Source organism: Maniola jurtina, chromosome 8 (assembly GCF_905333055.1).
Source record: "Maniola jurtina chromosome 8, ilManJurt1.1, whole genome shotgun sequence".
Classification (NCBI taxonomy): Eukaryota; Metazoa; Arthropoda; class Insecta; order Lepidoptera; family Nymphalidae; genus Maniola; species Maniola jurtina.
The window spans coordinates 15111369-15132814 of NC_060036.1; the positions used below are offsets into that span (position 1 = coordinate 15111369).

At 36.7% G+C, this 21446-nt stretch overlaps 1 protein-coding gene across 3 annotated transcripts; it reads left to right on the forward strand.

The window, feature by feature from the left end:
* Nucleotides 1–2216: 2216 nt before the first annotated feature.
* On the forward strand, nucleotides 2217–21078 carry LOC123867799 (zinc finger protein 1). 3 transcript variants are annotated; one of them, XM_045910065.1, is made up of 4 exons: nucleotides 2217–2341; nucleotides 10700–10890; nucleotides 11507–13568; nucleotides 13895–21078. In XM_045910065.1, the coding sequence occupies exons 1-4, from the start codon at nucleotides 2248–2250 to the stop codon at nucleotides 14086–14088; spliced, it is 2541 nt and encodes an 846-aa protein (XP_045766021.1). In that variant the 5' UTR covers nucleotides 2217–2247; the 3' UTR covers nucleotides 14089–21078. The 3 variants fall into 3 exon arrangements, with proteins under 3 accessions (XP_045766021.1, XP_045766019.1, XP_045766020.1); XM_045910063.1 differs by having other exon boundaries at nucleotides 2219–2962; XM_045910064.1 differs by having other exon boundaries at nucleotides 2219–2962; nucleotides 10700–10872.
* Nucleotides 21079–21446: the final 368 nt, after the last annotated feature.

The following is a 21446-nucleotide window of genomic DNA, read 5'->3' on the forward strand; positions in this document are numbered from 1 at the left end:
GTCGTTACATCGCTTTAAATGTTAAAAACCGTTTCAAAAGAACGGATCGTCCACACGTGTGCTCCACGTGCGAACAAGGTGGTATTGTCTTTGACTATAAAGGTTACACAACGGATAAATTACATCCAACCCTCGCAAAGGTATTTAAGCTCTAACATCAGTGAAATAGGGTTTAAAATTGAAATCAATAAGTTGACAATATAATTATGCCGGTAGCGTAACCTTACCAATTCTTGGTGGGCTTTGTTCTTGGCTATTACAATAAATGCATCACATTGACAACTTTTTACAATATACCCATATGTTTTGTCTTGGCACTAGTTGTCGCCCGCGACTTCATGACTTAAGTACCTATTAAGTAAGTAGTTTTTTTCAATTCCCTTACAAATTAGTCCTTGGTCCTAACCGCTCCTTATTTCTGTTATCCATGATGCGCTCTCACCAGCGGGGTGATTCGCTAACTCAGTTTCTAACACTGAATAATAGCCACCAAACTCATTTTTTAATCCATTGAAGGTTTTCTACAGAAAATATTTTCATATCACCCAGAAAAGCAGCAATGTAGAACCAACCAACCTCAGTGGCTATTATTCATTGTTAGACACCCAGTTAGAGAATCAACCGGCAGGTGGTAGAAGCGTCGATATACAAGGCAGTTTCATTAAACCCTTAGGTACATACTAGGTAGGTACTACTTGATCAGTTTCTATGCGACATCGTACTACCGGAGCCATTTTAGGTAATTAACGGTTGAAAGTATGAATAACCCAATCAAATATGACTAAAAAAATTGTAGGCCGGCAAGTACCTAACTGGAAACACCTGAAAAAATATTAAAAGCATAACAATCATTGGATTGTCAAATATAGATGATAGGTAGGTAAGTAGGTACGTATAGATAAAACTCCCATTGGGTATTTTTAATTTTTGGGTCTTTCCCGTAAGTTCAATCACACGCAAATTATTTTGACCCTAGGTAGGTACTACGTCTTCACTTTTAAGTATTCTGTAGGTAAAAGCATTCTATATTAAATTAGAAAAAAAAGTTAAATTTCTAAGGTTGATTTTTGAGATATGTATAGATACAAAAAGCTTAAGAATAATTTATTCCTTAATAACCATCGATTTTTATTCTTTGAGAAGTAAATTACTGCGTAAATCTTGCTTTGAGCTACGCTTAGCGCCATCTAGTGTCAAGAAGCCGAAACGCGTATAAAAAGTAGAGTCTGGTCTTATTTTAAATCATGTTTGAAAACTTAATTTTAGTTGAATACAAGTTGTTTGGAACAAAATTATAATTTCAGGTACCTATCTTATGGAATAATTATTTAGGAAGTTATATCTTAAAATCTTAACTATTACCTAGATAAGTCAAAAAGGGTTGACAGGACGATAATAAATGATTGTAAAACAGTTCTACTAAAAGCAATCACTGCAAGTTATACCGTACAGCAATTTGTTAAGGGCACCTGTGGGGACAACTTTACAAAATTGTAGAATTAAATAGAGACAGCTTATCAAAAATTGTATTGAGTTAAATAGAGACAGGTAGATGAATGGGAAGGTGGAGCGTAGAGTGTGTATAGTTATTATATTATTAAAAAGCTGATTTATTTTGTGTGCCAAAACTGTAAACTTCTTTCCTTTAATGGGAACTTTTCCAAATCTGGTTTTTTTGCCAACCTCTATGGTGCAGCGGTGCGTAGTCTCAGCATTTTGGGTTTAATTTTAAATTTCTTATAATTAGGTATATTTTCTGCACAATATGGTCTTGTGAGCGACTTCGAGCACAGCTAGCTGTTATCATTTATCACCATATCTTGCCAACTGATGGACCTATTAGGTGAGTCTAATACCGTACAGAAATTGATTAAGGAATCGCTGTCAGTTTATTAATTTATCATGATATTCATCGGGTAAGCCATCACTGAAACCAAAGAATATTCTTAAGAAGGAGAATGTTCTGAACCGGCTTGTCCCTGTTAATGAAGCTATTGACAAAATTGGGCTATAATGTAAAGCTTTTGAGTTGCGAGTTAGAGTTGAGCGGGCAGTGGTGGTGGCATCATGGGCAAGATAGCTCGGTGTACGGGACACGGGCCGGCTCCGCTCAGCGGGTTCACTAATTAAGTATAGGTGGGGGAGGTGGTGCGGCGCGGGGTGGGGTGCGGGCAGGGCGGGGCGAGAGGCGGGCCGGCTTCATTCCGCCGCGCGCCGCGCCGCGAGATACACGTGCGAGCGCGGGCCATGGTCGCGAGAACCGATGAGATGTTCGGCTGCTATGGTGACAGCTACTCGTACCGCCTGTGGAGCCTGGCCAACGTTTGGGGCGCCTGCCGATGTGAGTTGGGACAGTAGAACCGAGTATCACGTCCTCGCAGTGCTCGAAACGTCCAACGGAAAAAAGTTCAAGTTTAGCTAGTGCGTCGCGGTATACTCGTATAATGAATAGTTACCATCCGTGTTAATAGGACTGTAACTACGACCGTATCGCAGTGGTTGCAAAAATAAAATATAAAAATAAAGTGCGTCCAAAATTCACTACTAAAAAATAAATGAAATTCGCGCTACTGTTGCTATTAGAGTGGTTGCAACGTATAAAAGTTTAAGTGCGTCGAATTTTACAATATTCTACCGTTTGCTACTGTGCAAATCCCCTTGCACAGTGGTTGCGACATACATAAGTTCAAGTTCAGTAAACATACAGTGCGTTGGGGGCCGCGATCCTCTGCCTTAGTGGATCCGACGTAGGAACGCACCAGTCGAGTTAGTGTGTCGTAAACACGGTCAACTGTCGAGTCGCCGTAGGGCAGTGAGTGAAGTTGTGGCTCAATGAAAGTGCATAGCCAGCCTATGGGAGTGGGCGGCTGGTACGAATGCTTGGCGGCCGACTGGCTCGCCGACATGAGGAGTAAGCAGGTCCCCACGTCCACCACCTCTGCCAGGCGGCTGGCGGCCTTAAGTAAGCTTTCTTTTACTTTTATTTTCATTTGCATATTTTTTTCTTATAATATTTAAGTAATTACTTTTATCTTGTCTTATTATTAATATTATTTATAGTCAATGTCTTCCTTTCTAATAGTTTACATTCTATTTGGTGCGCCACAAGCGTCAAAAAACTAAATATTTTATCTTGAAAACGTTATTTTTACAACCAAAACATTGAATTTTGTATAGAGCACCAAGTGATTTTATTGTTATTCAAATCCTTTCAACAATTTTTATTTTCCATTTTTCATGCCCTTTTTGAAAATATGTACTTTGCCGCTAAATTAGAACTCTAAAATTGACTTTGCAAGCATTTGTTAGTAAGTATCATAAATAGGATTTTTTTTTCACCATAAGTGCACTTAAAATGTTGATATTTGTAAAAAGTGCGGAAAATGCAAATAAAATCATAAGAAATTTTCCTCCATGAAGTGTATGTAAACAATATAAAATAATTATTGTTATAGATAAAGCTTATCCATAACTAGAAGACCAAAATCATGAAACAGGTGAAAACGAACACCTCTGGCGCATTAAAAATAAAACCGTACGCACGTCTTCATTAGAAATAACCTTGGTGTTAGTCCCCCTCGATCCCTCGGGATATAATTCATCCACTTGAGAATCGAGAACAGGTATACACAGACTTGAAAGAAAGTTTCGTTTGTCGAGGCTCCCCTCAGCGTCTTAAATCGTAAATGATTATGTTGTTTTAATTCATTTGCTTTTACTTACTTTTATTTTTCCTTTTCACTTTATTTTTACTTTATTCTTCTTTGAACGCCGCCTGTCTGGAGTGGATAATAATATAATAGGCCGTTTGTTGCACTCGGTCGTTTGTGCGTGAAGCGTGGTGTCTACGAAAAGTTTGCGGAAAGCGTATGAATAAATTAGTAAAACTTGGGGTTGTTTTATCCATCATTGATCAATATTCGTTATTTATTTCATGAAATACGGTGATACCAATAATTTTGGAATGTCGTGTAAATTGCTAGTTCCTTACATTATTGAAAACGACTACTTCAACCATTGTGTTATTACTTATGTTAATTACCTATTCAATAACTTCAACCATCTTCTTATAGCTTTCAAACGGGGCATTTTACAAAAGATCTCCATTAGGTATCTATACCTACTACTTTTTGTAGATTTTTTGACTCTATGTTGATATTATATCCTTACAAAACTGTAAATATTTTTCTTTATCAAAAAGTAGATAAGTTAATGGATTATATTGAACTGAACCAATGAAATGCTGCTAGCCAACTAGTGTGATGAATCTAAACTCCATTTTACCTAGTTAAGCTTTTGTCATTGTGTTTTAGGTTGATAATATTATTTTAATGATAGCAAAATATATACACAGATGTATAGCTAGGTGTTTCCAAACCTTGAAAAAGTACAAAGTAAAGGAAAACAATAACATTTTTAAACAAACTAATATGACAAGTTAAGGATGATTAAGGAACCGCGCGGTCTCTCTTACAAAGAATCTTCTAATTAATTATTTGTTTATGATAGCTACCTATCTATTAGGTGTTTTATTACTTAATGTAAGATTTAGCTTCACTAAATAAATCAGGACTAGGTAATGTTGTTTATTTTTCGTAATACCTATTTACTTACTCTACATTAATAGAGTTGACATTTGTAGGTAGAGTGATAGTTAATTAGTTAACTTTAATTCATGTTCTAATTATGATAACATCTCGGTAGGTAGAAATGATATCTTGAGCTTCTACCAATAAGGAAACTGCCAGTTGCTGGACATTTCGAGTTAGTTATTGATACCTTATTGGAAACGTCTTAGTTATAGGTAGGTACACCTGGATAAAAGTTTGGATTTGCGTCATTCGTGGTTGACTTTTGGAACTTATATTCAAAATATTTAGGTATGTTTCATATGTTATCATCTACTTAATAGATATTTTCACTTGATAGGTTTTAAATAATAACATTGCAAATAGGTAAGTAACTTAAATATCTATGAAGGCAGTTTAATTATAAATAATCATTAATAGTTTTGATTAGTTTAAATTTTTGATTAGCCATTGCATAGTTAAGGTGTATTTAAACAATGTGTAGTTAAAAACATATCTGTCCAACCAACAATTGATGAATTTCTTATTGACATTACAGCTAGGTAGGTAGGTAGAGGTACCTACTAGGTAGGTATCTAATAGAGGCAAATGATCTTGCATTCAGCTGCTCACAAGTCAAGATTGTTCTTTCATTCATTTTATTTGAACATTGTACCACTGAGTTTTTTGCCAGGTAGATAATTTAGGCAGCTTCCTCACTTTTCAACCCAGTAGTAGTCTTGAACTGACTATCCAAGCGTCTGTAAAATAGTCATACGTGAAATAACAACTGTTTTGAGTAGTTAGGTAGGCAACCAAAGTTTTGTCAAGTCTTAGGTGAGTGTAGTTAATAGACGAATCATAGGTAAGTATACATTCCTTAAGAGCGATCGGCGCCGCTTTGCTAATCACTTGTTTGCACACAACAAGGCTCATTAAAATCGACTAGCTCCTAAATCACTTGATAAACACTGTTTACTACAGATCAACATAGGCTTTACACTTTCTAGGTGCACGTTTGATTGTAGGATCTGTTTTTGAATCTAGTGGGACGTGTGAATTAAATGGGACTTAATGAATAAAGACGTAGTCATTATTGATAATTATTATTTTCAAAAGAAATCTGTTTACTCTTCTATAGTAAAATCAGTTCATAAATCTTAGGTAGGTTTCAATAATAATTGTAAAATACTTAATCAGATAGGTATTCTTAAAATCTATTTAAGTATGTATAGGTAGATAATTTTATTTCTCAACATGTTAACATGGAATAATGATGAATCATTTGGCATTCCCTACAATCTGATAGTCAGTTATTAGTACTTACGTAGGATCTAGAAATCTGTTGTTGACTCATCTTAGGTAGACACCTATCTCAGATATTTCACAGTGTCAGTTTTCCTAAAACACTACCATCAACTGAGTAGCTACGACACTTTTTAGTCTATGACTCATTTGCTAATTTTGAATTTAAGTGATATCTGCTTATAGCAAAATCTAGCTCAAATTAGGTAGTTAAGTACCTACTCACTTAGCCTATCTACTTACTATTATTGGCGTCACTCAGAAAAGCAGGTATTATTTAAATATTTTTATCGAATTATTGGAATGTCCTCTCCAAAACCAACACAAAAAAAACACAAGTTTAATGTGCAAGGTTATCCGAGAGTTTTAATCTAAACAAACTAATGCCAAAATAAATAATTTAATTAGAGCGTGATTGCTATCACAACATCTAATTATTCAGTTCACAAGCCAAATACCGAAAATATGCGATATCGCTCCGAATCTCAGAAGGAGACTGAACTAAAACCTTCAAAACACCCGTATTTATGCAAGTTCAATCTTGTTGGCCACCTAGCAACAGATTGTATGACATCGAATGAGCCAAATATCGATTTTATCAAACTACCTGCATTAGGTAAATTAATAATTTTATATTATTTTTGACAACTCAAATCAACTTTTTAAAAATAACCTTACACTATATTGAAACTTAATACGTACTTGCCTAGTATCAAAAATACAGTAAAACCACAGTAGCTAGGTAGGTACCTACCTACCTTCCTATGAGCTAGTCTTATAAGTAAGTATTATTAGGACATAATATTAAGAGTTACCTACCTACTAGATTTTGTACTACCGTGATTACTTATTATTATACAACTAAAATCTAAACCGGTGGATCTAGAAACTTGGAAATTTTGCAAAGTTAGGTAGGTTCTCCAACCCTAGCCCCCATTAGGAAAGGACTTTGAGAAATTCCAACGGGATCCTTACAAAACCTAAACTGGACGAGTCACGGAGTCAGCTATTATATCTATTAAAAATTAGTAGGTAGGTAGGTATCTATAGGTTGCAGCGTAGAAATGGACTATGGAGAAACAATTTAATTCTCATGCGTGTAAAATACAATCGGGCAGCCATCACAAAGTCCGCCGCAAGGTTTTTGTTGCTACCCCTCCCCGCACCTGTTACCTATACGCAGGTGTCTCTCAACCAATCATCGCGCGTTGTTTTAAGTGTAGGAAACATGATCATACTTACTGTCTATGTTGCGTGTGTGTGTGAGTTAACTAGTATCCAATATCCATTAAAACTCAATCAAAATTGCACTTCAATTTGATTAAAATTTATTAGACTAGAAAAAGTAAGTACCTACCTATCTATAGGTAGGTACCTTCTAAATAGACAAACGTACCTAACTACCTACATTTTAATTCAATAACTTTCTTTAAAAAGTTTTTATAAATGCCAGATTTTTTTGTAGATTAATAGCTAATTAATATCTAAAGTAGGTAAAGGTAGGTAGGGACCTATTTGTATAACAAAGTAAGCTAAAGCTAAGGTATCAATCAATCATGCACTGTGGAGAAATAGATAGGTATCCACTTACTTAGGTTGTAATGACAGTATCCATCAAATTACAAATATTTAGATACTAAAATTTATCATCATCATCATTACAAGTTGAAGGAACTCAAACGTGAGTCTCCAAAAAAATATATTGACAACCATCATGGAGTCTTAATATTTTTTTGACTAACTCCTCCTACCCTGTACCTCAACCGCACAGGTGCGGCCAATCACCGCCAAAGACGATTGTTTGATTTGTTAGTGTGCTACACTCATACTTATTCTCTTGCGTGTAGGTGTTTGTTAATTTGTAACACGATCGTGGCATTTGTGTGTGTGTGTAAATTGTTTTTATTGCATGCTCGTGCGCAGAGATTATTTTATTGATACACATTGTGATAAAATTTAGATAGGTAGGTACACTTTTGTCTAAACCTTGTTGTACATTAGGTACTATAGGTAGTGAGTAGGTACGGTAAAGTTTCAATTTTACATCGATGAGTGATAAAAATAGTCAGGCACCATGCTCTACTATTAATTTATTTTATTCATAACTTATTAATTATCGAACTAACCCGTATTATTTATTATCTATTAACTATTTATTACTAAAGTAAATATAAACATAATTTATTAGGCATGTATCGTTTATAAAATCTTTGACGGAATATCTTACTTTCGTACTACTAGCGCCATCTATTATCGAGTAGCGCAAGCATACTTGCAATCACCTCTTTTATTCAGTTGCTAAAATGGTTACATTGAAATAAAAATAAATAGGTTAAATTGAAATAAAAATTAATAAAAGTGTAATTCACAATAAAAAGGACCTAGGTCTTTAGTTTATTTTATTCAAAATTGCTACGTACCGATACCGGATTGCAATGAATAGGTTATTGATGGAAAAATCTGGGAACCCAGCGTGATTCATAAATTATATTATGTGATTAATAGAAAGGGGTTACCATCCTCAGCAATGAGGAACACGATGCAGAGAGAAATGATAGGATAGGACCTACCTACATAGGTAGTTATTGCTAATTCTAAAATGTAGAGTCAACTAATGCTATAAATTGGTGTCGAATCTGGCAGCATTTCGCAAAAAAGTTAGCTTTTATTTAAATTACCTATATCTAGGTATGTTTGAACAAAATTACTGTGATCTAGATATACTTAGGTAGGTTAGGTAGGTATATAGGTGCATAGGTACCTACCTTGGTGTTGGTATAGTAAAGTTTTAATTCGTTGATTTTCTCTATCTACATAAGTAATCTCTACTATCTAAGTAAGTAAGTAAGTATGGCCAAGCGAGCGTTAGGCGCTACCACAGAGTAAAGACCTTTACTCATGTGCTTGATCGTCGCGTCGACAAGAACATGGTAGAGTAGGTAGGTACGATCATCGGATACGAGTACGCACGCACTAATTAATACTCGTACGGCGCGTTGTTTTGCTCTTTATTATATTTGATTTACGACGCGCGCCGCCAGCGGCCGGTTTAAAAACGATATTACGCGGGAAAGCGGCCATTACCAAAATAACCGACTCCAAATTGAATTGTTGTCGTGTTTTGTTTTCATAAGCGCTTATCGTTTGATGCGTGTTCTCACATCGGCGACATGTTACTAGATAAAAAGTCGCTGATAGTTTTTTTTTTTTTTTTTTAATTTAGGTAACCATAGACAAACGCTTTGCTGCTTTCTAACGGCTGGCAAGTGATGGTGCAGTCGAAGATGGAGCGCGCTTGCCTAGAAGTCAGAAGATGCCTATTCACTCTTGACTTTTTAATTAGGTACCTAAATATGTAGATATTTTAAGTAGGTAGGTACCTACTTATTGAAATATCAACGCGCGAAATGCTTTTCTGATAGTAAAATATGTCAATAACAATTCGAGCTTTGTGAGCCTAGTGGTGAATACTTTTCTGAGTTAGGTAGGTAAGTATAGGTAGGTATGTGCATTTTAAACAATTCAATCTCACTAGCTTTAACGACGAAAGAAAACGAGCGGCGTGGGGAAACCTGCATGCCTGAGAGTTCTCCATAATGTTCTCAAAAAATTAAGCCTGCCAGTCTACATTTGGCCAGCGTGGTACTGTCACTTATACCTTTCATACTGAATCCTGTTCTCAGTAGTGGCCCTATAATGGGTTGATGATAATGAAGCTGTAACAGATTTATGAAAGACTAGCTGATGCCCGCGACTTCGACCGCATGCATTTAGGTTTTACTTATCCCGTATCAATATCCCATAGGAATTTATTGATTTTCCGTGATAAAAAGTAGCCTACGTGTTAATGCAGGGTTTAATCTATGTCCATCTAAATTTCAGCCAAATCCGTCCAGTAGTTTTTGCGTGAAAGAGTAACAAACATACACACATACACACAATGTGATAGTGTAATAAAATCGCAAGTGAAGTGTTATAGCTGTTAGTAGTTCAATGCACCTAATGTGTAAGCACAGTTAATTGCCCGCCGCGCCGCCAGCGGGCGCTGTTCAGGAGTCGTTTGTCTCATTTTTAACACGTTTTATTGACTTTATCGCACCTGAATAAAGGGATTACATCTGATTTATTCAAATTATTACATTACGGTGTATCTATTCAAATCATATTATATAAGTACTTAGTATAAAATCCATATGTTTTACACTGACTTACCTAACTCCTGTGGATTTTCGCAAGTAGGTAGTTAGGTACCTACTTTGTCGTATTGGTACCTGTAGCTTATCCATGGAAGGAAGTTAATATAGCACTCTCTCTGTTTGGCTTTATCATTTGTATGGGTAGGTACATACAGAGATAGCACGATTACTACCTAACCTAATTTGCGAAATGAACTTACTCTAGTGCTCTCTCTGTTTTTGTATGGAATTAAGTAGAGAGAGCGCCATTTTAACTTGATTCTACGGCTAGAATATAATCATCATCATCGTCAACCCATCGCCAGCTCACTACAGAGCACAGGCCTCCTCTCAGAATGAAAACGATTTGGCAACCACGCTGGCTAAATGTGGTTTATTGCCAACCTTCACAGACCTTTGGGAACATTACGGATAACTCGCAGGCATGCAGGTTTCGCCACGATGTTTTCCTTCACCATTAGGTAATAAAGCAAGTGACACCTACTTGTTTAATTGTCTAAAACGCACATAAGCTCCTCACTAAGAAGCCAGCATCGCGTACCTAATATTACCCACTTCGTCCTCTCACCCCGAATGACTATAATGAGAGAGCAAGATTTCTGGAGTGTAAAGGCAGTGTGTTGTCCGCAGTCCGGCCGCTAGCGGGCGCGGGCGCGGAGGGCAAGCCGCCGGAGGAGGAGGCGGAGCGCTCGGGCTCGCCGCTGGGCCCGGGCGGCCCCTTCCCCTGCCGCCACTGCCGCGGCGCCTACCCCTCGCGCGAGCAGCTGGAGCGCCACGAGACGCTGCACGCGCCCAGCACTCAGGTGGATAACGTCAAATATGTCAGTGCCCATTCTATATACCCGTCCCGAGTACTACCACAGCGTAAACGCGTACAGTGCCCGGCAAACAACTTGAGCATTGACGCAATTGGCTGGCGAATAGCGGGCGCGCGAGTCCACGCAATTGGTTGATACGTCGGCTTTCGCTTCTCGGATTCGCCAAGTTCCTCTCACTACGCTGCTTCAGGTCCAAGTTGTTTGCCGGGCGCTATACAGTGAGGACGAACCAGTTGGTGCGCCACACCGCGCCCCGCCGGGCTTTGTCTAGACGACTGTATGAAGTCACTCTTTAGGCTGTGGTAATACTGAGCTAAACAACACCTACAAGCTACATGAGAATAGGGCTTATCTAACTGACTATTTTAAACATACAGGGCCAATGTGAACCACAAAATTTTTGTCTTCTGATAGTTCAATTGGAGTAAAATGTGAAATTGCATCGATTAAACATCTTCCAATGACTATTCGTAAATCATTTTTGTACTAGAACATTTACTGGACAAAATTTTGTGGCCAGAAAAGGGCTCTAACCAATAAACATTACAGCTAGCTACCTTTAAGATTAATTTTTCGCAGGTTTAAAAGTTACTAACCGTTCGTTTCTCTTTGTCAACAGTCTTGTAAAATATGTCCGAAGAGCTTCGACAATGTCTACCGCCTGCAGCGGCATATGATCAGTCACATCGACTGCGCATCGATACGGAAGTACAAGTGCAACGACTGTGAAAAAGCGTTCAAGTTCAAACATCACCTCAAAGAACATCTGCGAATACACAGCGGCGAGAAACCCTTCGAGTGCGCGAACTGTGGAAAGAAATTCTCCCATTCCGGTTCGTACTCCTCGCATATGACCTCCAAGAAGTGTCTCGTTATGAACCTCAAGATGGGAAGAATAAAACCGAACAACCCTGCTCTGAATCCAGACCGAAACAACTCACGAAAACGAACGAACGCTTTGGTCGCATCGCAGATGAACAACAACATAGCGCCCAACAACTCATCGTTTTTACCCATCCTACCCAAGTACAACGAGGCAGCAGCTGCATTTTTTGCATCGATGTCTACCCAAGAAAATAACTTTCACCGTCCACCTTTAGGACAGCCGGGAATGAATCCTTTCTACATGCCACCCGGCATGCCCATGAGTCCAGCCAGTGGTATCGCCCCTTACTCTTTTCCAGCCTCGTTGAGTCAACTGTTCGAACAGATAGCCTCCCAACAGTACCAGCAGAGAAAGATGGAAAACCCGAGTCCGAAACAAGTGAGCCCACTCGGTCCAAATCCTGAAGATTTAATAGAAGAAGTAATCGAAGAAGACGATAAAAGATCCGAAGGCAGCGCTGAACTAGTGATGGACATCGAGGACGACGATAACATTTCCATTAAAAAAGAACTCGAAGATCGAGACAACGAACAAATGTTACGGTCTAGAGATTTCGAGACTGTCCCGACTAGTAATAATGGTTCTGAAGGCGATGAATCAGGCTTTAATACAATTTTAAAATCTGTTAATGCGTCGGTAACGAAACATTTTTTTAGAGCCAACATGGAAAGCTTGTCCCCGGTCTCGGGCAAAGTGTTCCCGACAGTAGAGTCTCCCCCTGCTCAGCATTTAACAGTAAAAGAAGAGCCTGAGGATCCCCACCGTTGCTTAAAGTGTAATCTAACATTCACTGGTAAAAGTGATCTTTACGAGCATGAAAAACTGTGCGGAAATATGTTCAGAAAGCACGAAGGTCTAGCTGCTCAAGTGGCCGAAACGGTAGCACTCAACAGATTAGAAGCTGAAATGCGGGCGTCGATACAGAGTGGAGTGAGTGCGAGTGAAGATGAAGACTATGGAAAAGACGATCACGAAGATAAAGCATCTTTACACGACAGCGATAGAAAAATCAGAGTCCGCACGGCGTTGAGTGAGGAACAACAAATAGTGTTGAAAGAGCACTACGCTATAAATCCTCGTCCAAATCGGGAAGAGTTTAAAAAGATAGCACAACAAATTGGCCTAGACAACAGGGTTGTACAAGTATGGTTCCAAAACAATAGGGCCAGAGTACGGAGAATGTCGCAAGTGGTCGCACTGTCCGACCAACCCTTGGATTTGTCCACAAAGAAGTCGAGCGCTTCCGTTACGTCGAGTCCGTCGCCTTCGCCGACTTGCAGCATTTCCGTCACACATTCCGATTCCGAAGAAGCCGTTAATTTAAGTCAGAAATCTTCACGAAGTACCACGCCACACCGCTCACACTATTTAAACACGTACCCACATTCCAATTGTTCTTCCTCTTCATATATCGACTTTCGGTTGTCGCCCTCGCCTGGCGAAATTATAAGTGGTCAAAAAAGGCCAATGTCCCAAAAGATGTCTGTCAACCCTGTGATGCCCATGGACAAGCTACTCCAGTACAACGATATGACGAACGGAAGATCACCGATTCTCAATATGCACATGTCGTCAGAGAAAAGGCATGAATCCAGTCCGTCTTACGATCGGCCTAATTGGAGCGACGATCTACATTTACAAAACGATTTCGATGACGAAGCATCCGTACTTAAAAAAAGTAAACTAAAAAGCTCAAGCGAATACAAGGAGGGAGAAGGGCAGTTCGTGTGTGACCAGTGCGACAAGACCTTCGTCAAGCAGAGCTCCCTCGCGAGACACAAATACGAACACTCAGGTTAGTCGAGTCACATCCTTATATATACCTACCTACCTTTAGTTTTGGTGCATCCAAAAACTGCTCAGCCTGAAAATTATGTATTCGAGTTATAATAATTATAATTTAATTCTGTTCTCATTAAAGTTTTACTCTAGATATTTTCCAGTTGCAAATGGCATCGCCTGGGCTCCTTTGTCTTTACTGAAAATCAAAATACTGAATACACAATAGTTAGTTGACTTTTTCATTGAATATTTTACATAAACTATGTAGAATTTCGAAGGTGTTTTGCATTAAGTACGTATATACCTAACTTAAAATTGAGCAAACTTTTGATGTTCCAGGTCAGCGGCCCTACAAATGCGCAGAATGCGACAAAGCCTTCAAGCACAAGCACCACCTCACGGAACACAAGCGCCTGCACACCGGAGAGAAGCCCTACCAGTGCTGCAAGTGTCTCAAGAAGTTCTCGCACTCCGGCTCCTACAGCCAGCACATGAACCACAGGTTCGCCATCTGCAAGCCCTATAGAGACTAATTCAACCATTCATACTGTTCTAGCTAAAATTTGGAAATCTATGTTCAATATTCAGACATCCTGTGCATGAAAATTCCGCTATGTGGAAAATCAGAAGTTTCAGGAACTCTATTACTTGGACTTTAAACTTGTTTACTTTTAGATCAAAATCACATAGTTAAAAGGTTATCTCTTGAAATAGCACACACGCTAAAGTATGGGTTTCTGCATGGATGTTTGCATTTAAAACTGATGAATTAGCGCGCGCATTGTCAACTCGCATGCCCGCGTTATTTACATGGTTTACAAAAAAGTTATATGTTTACATTTATTCAGAAAGTTCTCACACAAGATAACTTCGTATCAACACGATGAAAATAACACGGCAAAAGTTTGGAGGATATTTTTTTTTAACCTTTAATTGAGTTAGTACGGACCCTTCTAAGAAACTAAAGGAAAGCCGCTGGCATCTGCTGTTAGTATGAGGCTGTTATTTAGTAATAACTAATATATACCTAAGTCTAATAATATAGTCTAATCATTTTTGAACCAAGGTACTTATTGAGAAATTTTTCTTTCTAAAATTCTTCATACGAAGTTTTAATTAGCTGAAATATTATTTAGCTATGCCTATATTCAAAAAAACTGTTACAAATTAGGTAGGGTACATTTTTATCTAAGTAATTGATTTTTCTAATTGGTACAAAATATTGTCCTTTGAATTTAAATAGTTTTTTTATTAATATTTTAATGAACTACATAGTGCCAAATACGTTTACCAAAGAAACGAATGTGCCATTTGATATGCCAAAAAATCAAATATTTTCTTTTATTTAACAATAATATCAATTAAGTATAATTAATTTTATTTCGTACTGTATCGCCAAGGCCAGTACCTGTAATATAATACTCAAAATGTTATTTTATCATTTTTACACTTATTAGTTAGGTATGTAAATGATATAACCTATATTATATTTAGTACATAAGGCTGTTAGCACATCGGCTGTTTTCCCTTGAGCGATAATCCCGCTTACTGATTGATACAGTAAAAAAGTGCATTAATTTAAAGTTGAAAATTAAACACAAACGTATTTAATTCCCGCTTTGCTGGCTGCAGATCCATATAAATTGAACTTTGATGCAAGCTAGCTGCGGTCCATTTTATTTAAACGTCAAAGTCTTTCGACGCTCAAAGTCTATTAACGTTGATGAGTTGTAAGAAATCTTACATACTGCAGGGTGATTCGCTATCTCAGTAAAAAACACTAAATGATAGCCATCAAAATCATTCGACATTGGAAAGTTCTTGCTTAACTGAGTCATACATACCAAAATAATATTTCGTAGAAAACCTTCAATGCATTCAAAATAATCGTCAAAATATGAACTCGGTGGCTACCACTCAGTGTTGATCACTGAGTTTGTTATTCATGTGCAAAGCGTTTTAGTTGCTCACGCGAAAGTTACCAGTTTGCGGCCAGCCTAATGAGAGATCTTGTCATTATTTTATATGTTTATGAATTTATTAATATTTTCGAATCGAACATGGTATGAGCATTTGCTAAACAAAGTGCAAATAATAATGTTATGTAGGCTATCCCAGACCTGCCGCCATAGCACCTAGTTTTATTGGCTCAATTTACCTGCTGTTGTATAAACTACGTATTTAGTCAATAGTGACCTTTGAACAACCTCAGGCCAAATAGCTTAGATTTTCTTAGAATATTTAATTATTACCATCACCGGACTAAAGTAATCAAACATTTTGACTACAGTCAGTAAACTATTAAATTACGAAAGTTGGAATACCTACGTACCGTTTTTAGAAGACCGTGTGTTAGTTATAAAAAGAATTCAAAAGTACATACTAAATGTGTAGTGCTATAACTTACACGATGGTACGGAACCCTTTGTGTGCAAGTCCGACTCATACTTGACTAAATTTTTTTCTGTTATCTGTGATTGCAATAAAGTTTGCAGTGCTAGGAGCGGTGCAGGTCTACCAATGACAATATAAGTAGATAAGAACCCTATCCGTATAACTTGGTCTTCGTGTAGATATATACTGACCTACCTAGTGAACTATATACGTACACACATGTACAAAGGTCCGCCGAACTCGCGTCTACTTTAGTAGACATCTAATTTCATGCTTCCAACATGGAAATTGCTTTTCCTTTGAACCGATAAAGCTTCGGTCACATTATTTTCGTATTAGCGTCAGTATTTTACAAATTTAGAACGAAATTTTCACCTACCAATAACGTCATCTTTCGTTTAGGACGCCCACGGCGGCTTTTTGCAGCGCTAATGCGCGACTGTTTCGTACGACATCGGGTAAAAAAAGCGGGGAATGCCGCAGCATAGAATATACAGGGTGCTACCTGAACGCTACCAAAAACGAAGACAGGTGATAGTACTGATGGTTACTGATAAGATACCATAAAAAAAACGAAAAAAAATATTTAAAAATTCTGTATTTTAAAAAAATGCACAATATATTGCAAACAAAACGTCTGAATGACGCTAGAAGTCAACGAGCGTTGCGTAAATAGGTCACTCGAAGTCAATGCCGCGTCGTAGATGGGGCATTGACCCGAGTTTTGCACGCTATACAATGCGGGTTTGAAAAATACTAAATCACAAAAACTATAAGATAAGGCAAATGGTTATTGGCATTGGAGTGTGTTAAGTTAGTATAATAACAACGCTAAGTTTTTGGTAGCATTCTGGTTACACCCTGTATAATACTAATGCCGCAACATCGTAGTGCCGCTCGGCAGCGGCAACACTGTATCGGTGCCGCATCGCGTCTGTATCGCGATAGTAGCGATGGACATCAATTCATTGTTACGTGGCGACCAGCGGCAGTACCTGTTGCAACTGTATCGCTGCAAGAAGTCGCCGTGGGCAACCTCTCTTATTCCAATCGCACATCTTTCACGCCGAACGTGTCCAACTTTTTAGGCGAAAAGTTTAAACGAAAAAATGACACTAAAATGATGTGTGATTATCATTAATCTCTTAAATACTATCATAAATATGTAAGCTTCTCGTATTTTAGCACATAAGTATTTACTATTTAGATAGTTTATAATAATTAAATAAGTTTGAAGCATTCCATAATACTCCTATGGGATCTCTGCTGTGTTTAAAAAACTCTCTCGATTAATAAATAAATAATTAATTAATCCAAAGATTAGTTCGTAAGAGAATGTAAATAATACTTATTGTAAAATGTAAATATATTGAGGAATTTATTTGTAAATATGCGCTTTAATTTAATTCGAATAGTTAAAGATTTATCTATACACATTATGTAATTACTTAGATACAAGTGCTGCTCGCACATTACAGCATGTGACAAAAGCGCCGCAAAGAATGCATCCTCAATTCGGTACATATTTTTTTCGGTACTAGAAATATACCATCCCCAAACCATATTGTACCTACTACCTACTTATCTATAGTTAACAATTTTCTTCTTAATTAATACCAACACATAAATATATCACACCGGATACCAAATAATATATCTAAGACCAGACATCTATATAACTGAGTACGTACATAATATGTGAGTTGTCGTCGTTCACTTTTCGTAGTATAGGATACCTAAATAACATATCCACTGAGATATGTCAAAAACGATCGATTCATGAAAAAATGCATTTTTAGCGTTGGTTTTCATTCACATGTAATGTGCGCTTAGCATAATAATATGGTGCAGCCACACTCATGGCGAACATCAGCTAATGTCTATCTTCTATTGACCAGTGGTCGGCAAGCGTCACTAAGTGCCTTGATCAACACCAAGGCTCTTAGTGCCTTTTTACACTCATGTGCTTGCTGACATTAGCGAACGTTTGTCGTACGTGTGAAAGCACTAATAGAGGTCAAAATGTAGTGCCAATTGAAACAATGAATATGAGACAATAAATAAGGAATGAACATCTGTTTATTATTATGAAAGCAATGGTACATAATAATTATATTTAAAATCTGTATTTACTTATATAAATATTCCTAAAGTGTAACTGTTATTCAAGTTTTTGTCTTATACAATTCCTAAATAATCGAATTATTGCGAATTTAATAATAATTACACATTCGTTATGCAAAAGATAATGGAAAATATTAGACAGTACCGTAATGGTAAGGAGGCAGAAATTACGAAATACCTGAGGCCCTGACTCCCAGGGGGCCTCGTCTACGTTTATTTAATTTATTACTTTGTTGCCCCTAGTGTCCATTTTAATCAGATTACCGTAGTATTATGTATATGATACTCTGATTAAAATGTAGGTATGTCAAAAACCATCAGCAAATTTTTCGTTTCTGTTAAAACCTTTAACCGAAAATTTTGCCCATAATAATAGATCAATGAATTGATTATTTATTAAAATGGTACGCCAGTTATAAGTCAAAAGGCCATTTTTCGCGAAATAATAAATTCGATGTACTTAAAATGATACAGCCAGTTATGAACTAAGAAGGTGCTTCCATTTTAACTCTCAATACTAGGAAAAATTGTCGCATAAATAATATTTTTATCATTAGCGGAAGCACCTTCCTCCACACGTAGTTCATTTAATTTGATTTCATACGAAAACATTTAATTAATTTTCACTATTTATTTCATGCACCAATAATTCAGTATGTTAGAACAGAAAGTTCCTAAGTAAAATATTTTTAAGAGATACCTAATGATTTATCTATATTTTCTAATTGTAAGTAGGTAAAATTAATTTCTAAAGGTTTCTAATCAACGAATTACATAAAACTATTGCAAGCAGTATATTATTATTATGTGGACTTCTTAACACAATAAGATTTCCGTAAACACAAATTTAAATTTTCGCATGATTTCAATCTTAGTTGTAAATTGATATCTAAATTATGTTGTTGGTAGCAAGGCAAAGAGATCAATTTCTTATGCGAGATAATATTTTTAAGTTCACCAAAATCTTTACAGTCTCACAAAGATTTACATTCAATATTTCAAAAGATACAAAATTTCAAGTTGAACAGTTTATCTCTGGTAAACAGTTTTTTAAATACCACTGTTCTCGCTAAGTACTGATCTCAAGTCTAATCAGTATTCTGCTAACACTTTGAAATTGCGCTTAAATGCGAAAAAAATATACTATGTAAATAATGATATATACTAATCAAAAGAACATTGTAAATTTAATATTGTAATCGGATTATTTGAACCTGTTTGATATATTTCATATTTTATTATGTACAACTTTAGTTTTAAGAACCTGTTCACCTGTGATTGGCTTTACAAGCAAGACAAGTATATAAATTTAATAAACCAGTAACACCTCTTATTATGCGTTACGGGTTGACGTCGAGCATATTATAATAGACTTAATAAAAAACTTAAAAGCTTACTGAATAGTGAAACTGGTTGGACACACACCGACAAAATTTTACGTTAGTGTAATAAAATTGTTGCCTTACTCATATTATGTCACTTACAATGGTTGTCGGAGTAGTAAGATTTAAAAAGTTAAATTTATACATTTGCCTCGCTGTTTTAGAGACGATTCTTGAACGGGTAGTGTAAGTGATTCCCAAATAATCACTGGTGGGCTAGATAAACCAAAGATTAATTATGATAACAATACGATGTGGAAAACTGTAATATATAATCCTCCCATCACTAGCTGATAAGTTTTGTGCCAAAAATATTAATTTTAATGCTTCGAATAAATTTTATATAAATATACTTACTATGTAATGTAAATTTTTAACTGGGCATCATGTACTGTGGCATTATTTAGTTAATTTCTTGTGCAATATAATATTGCAAGGAAAGTATTTTATTTTATAATATCTAGTTTTAGTATGTAATCTTTGTATCTTGCAAAAGCTCGTAAACGTGGCGTGTGGTTTTGCTACGCAGCGCAAATATACTTAATTCTAAACAAAATAATTTATTCCTTCTTGGATTCCTTCAATGAAATATATTGCATTTACTAAAACCTCTTTAAAATGTGGGGGGCGTAAAGAGTAGTGTAATTGTCATATTGACTGGATTGGTCCCCGTTCAGGCCCTCTTGAACAGGAGGCCTACGGTCTTTTATGAAGTAGGTACCTGTTAAATATACATACATAGGTACCATACTTATAAGCAACTTTCTCATAGTAATAATAATATGAAGCCAAACGCCAGTTATACATAGTAAAATTGCGATGATATGAGTAACTCCGAAATGCGGTGCGCTTACTCAGTGATCAACATTAAATGATTGTTGTTGAGTTTGACTAACTTCAATATTGGCCCAGTGACCAGCGTAAACAGAGTGCCTCTTATTTTGTCTCATATCCATACTAATATTATAAATGCGAAAGTGTGTCTGTCTGTCTGTCTGCTACGTTTTCACGGCCCAACCGCTGAACCGATTTTGATGAAATATGGTACAGACATGGGCTACATCCCGGGGAAGGACATAGGCTACTTTTTATCCCGGAAAATCAAAGAGTTCCTGCGGGATTTAAAAAACCGAAATCCAGGCGGGCGAAGCCGCGGGAATCCTCTAGTAATATAATAACCACTGTTACACCAGATTACTATACGTATACATCATAAGTGACTTTATAGTCAGCATTTTGTAGTCATTAGTCGATTTACGAAAAAAAAAACTGAAGTTTCGGATTAATATTGATTGTAGGTACATTAGGTAGAGTAAAAAGACGAGCCGCACGCTATAAGTTATTTGGTGCCAAAAATATTTACAAGCGTTTGCAAGATCCAAAGACTAATGTTAGGCCAAAGTGAATTCCTATTGCCATAATATTTGTTGTAAATGTGAGCCGACAGCTCTGTCGCAAACCACTTGTTAAAATTAAGGTAACTCTAGATTGTTAAACTTAACCATAGATTAACATGTGTTAAAATATTGCCTATATAAATTATAGTAATTCATTTTACTTGATATTATAATGTATATTGAATTTATGAATATTAAAATATATATATTGACATTTCAATGCAAAGGAAGTTCTTTTATTCTATTTCTACCCGACTACGGCAAAACCAGTTATGATTTTAGTAGTCTATGACCACTGAGCCGATTTTGATGAATGAGGTATCAATCCATTCGTTACTATGGTCCGGGCGACATAGGCTACATTTTATACGAAAAAAATAACATCCAAAAAAGTGAGTCTCCAAAATTTTTTTTTACTATTGTATCGAGTGGCATATCAAATGAAAGAGGAAAAATTCTGAGTTTATAAATAAAGTACAATGTTAATACACCGAGTGACAGAATGACAATTTTATACTAGGTAGGTATCTCTATCACTATCGGCAGATTGCTTGTAGTAGTCGGGGTTTAGTGCTGTTTTACTGTATCTTGTCC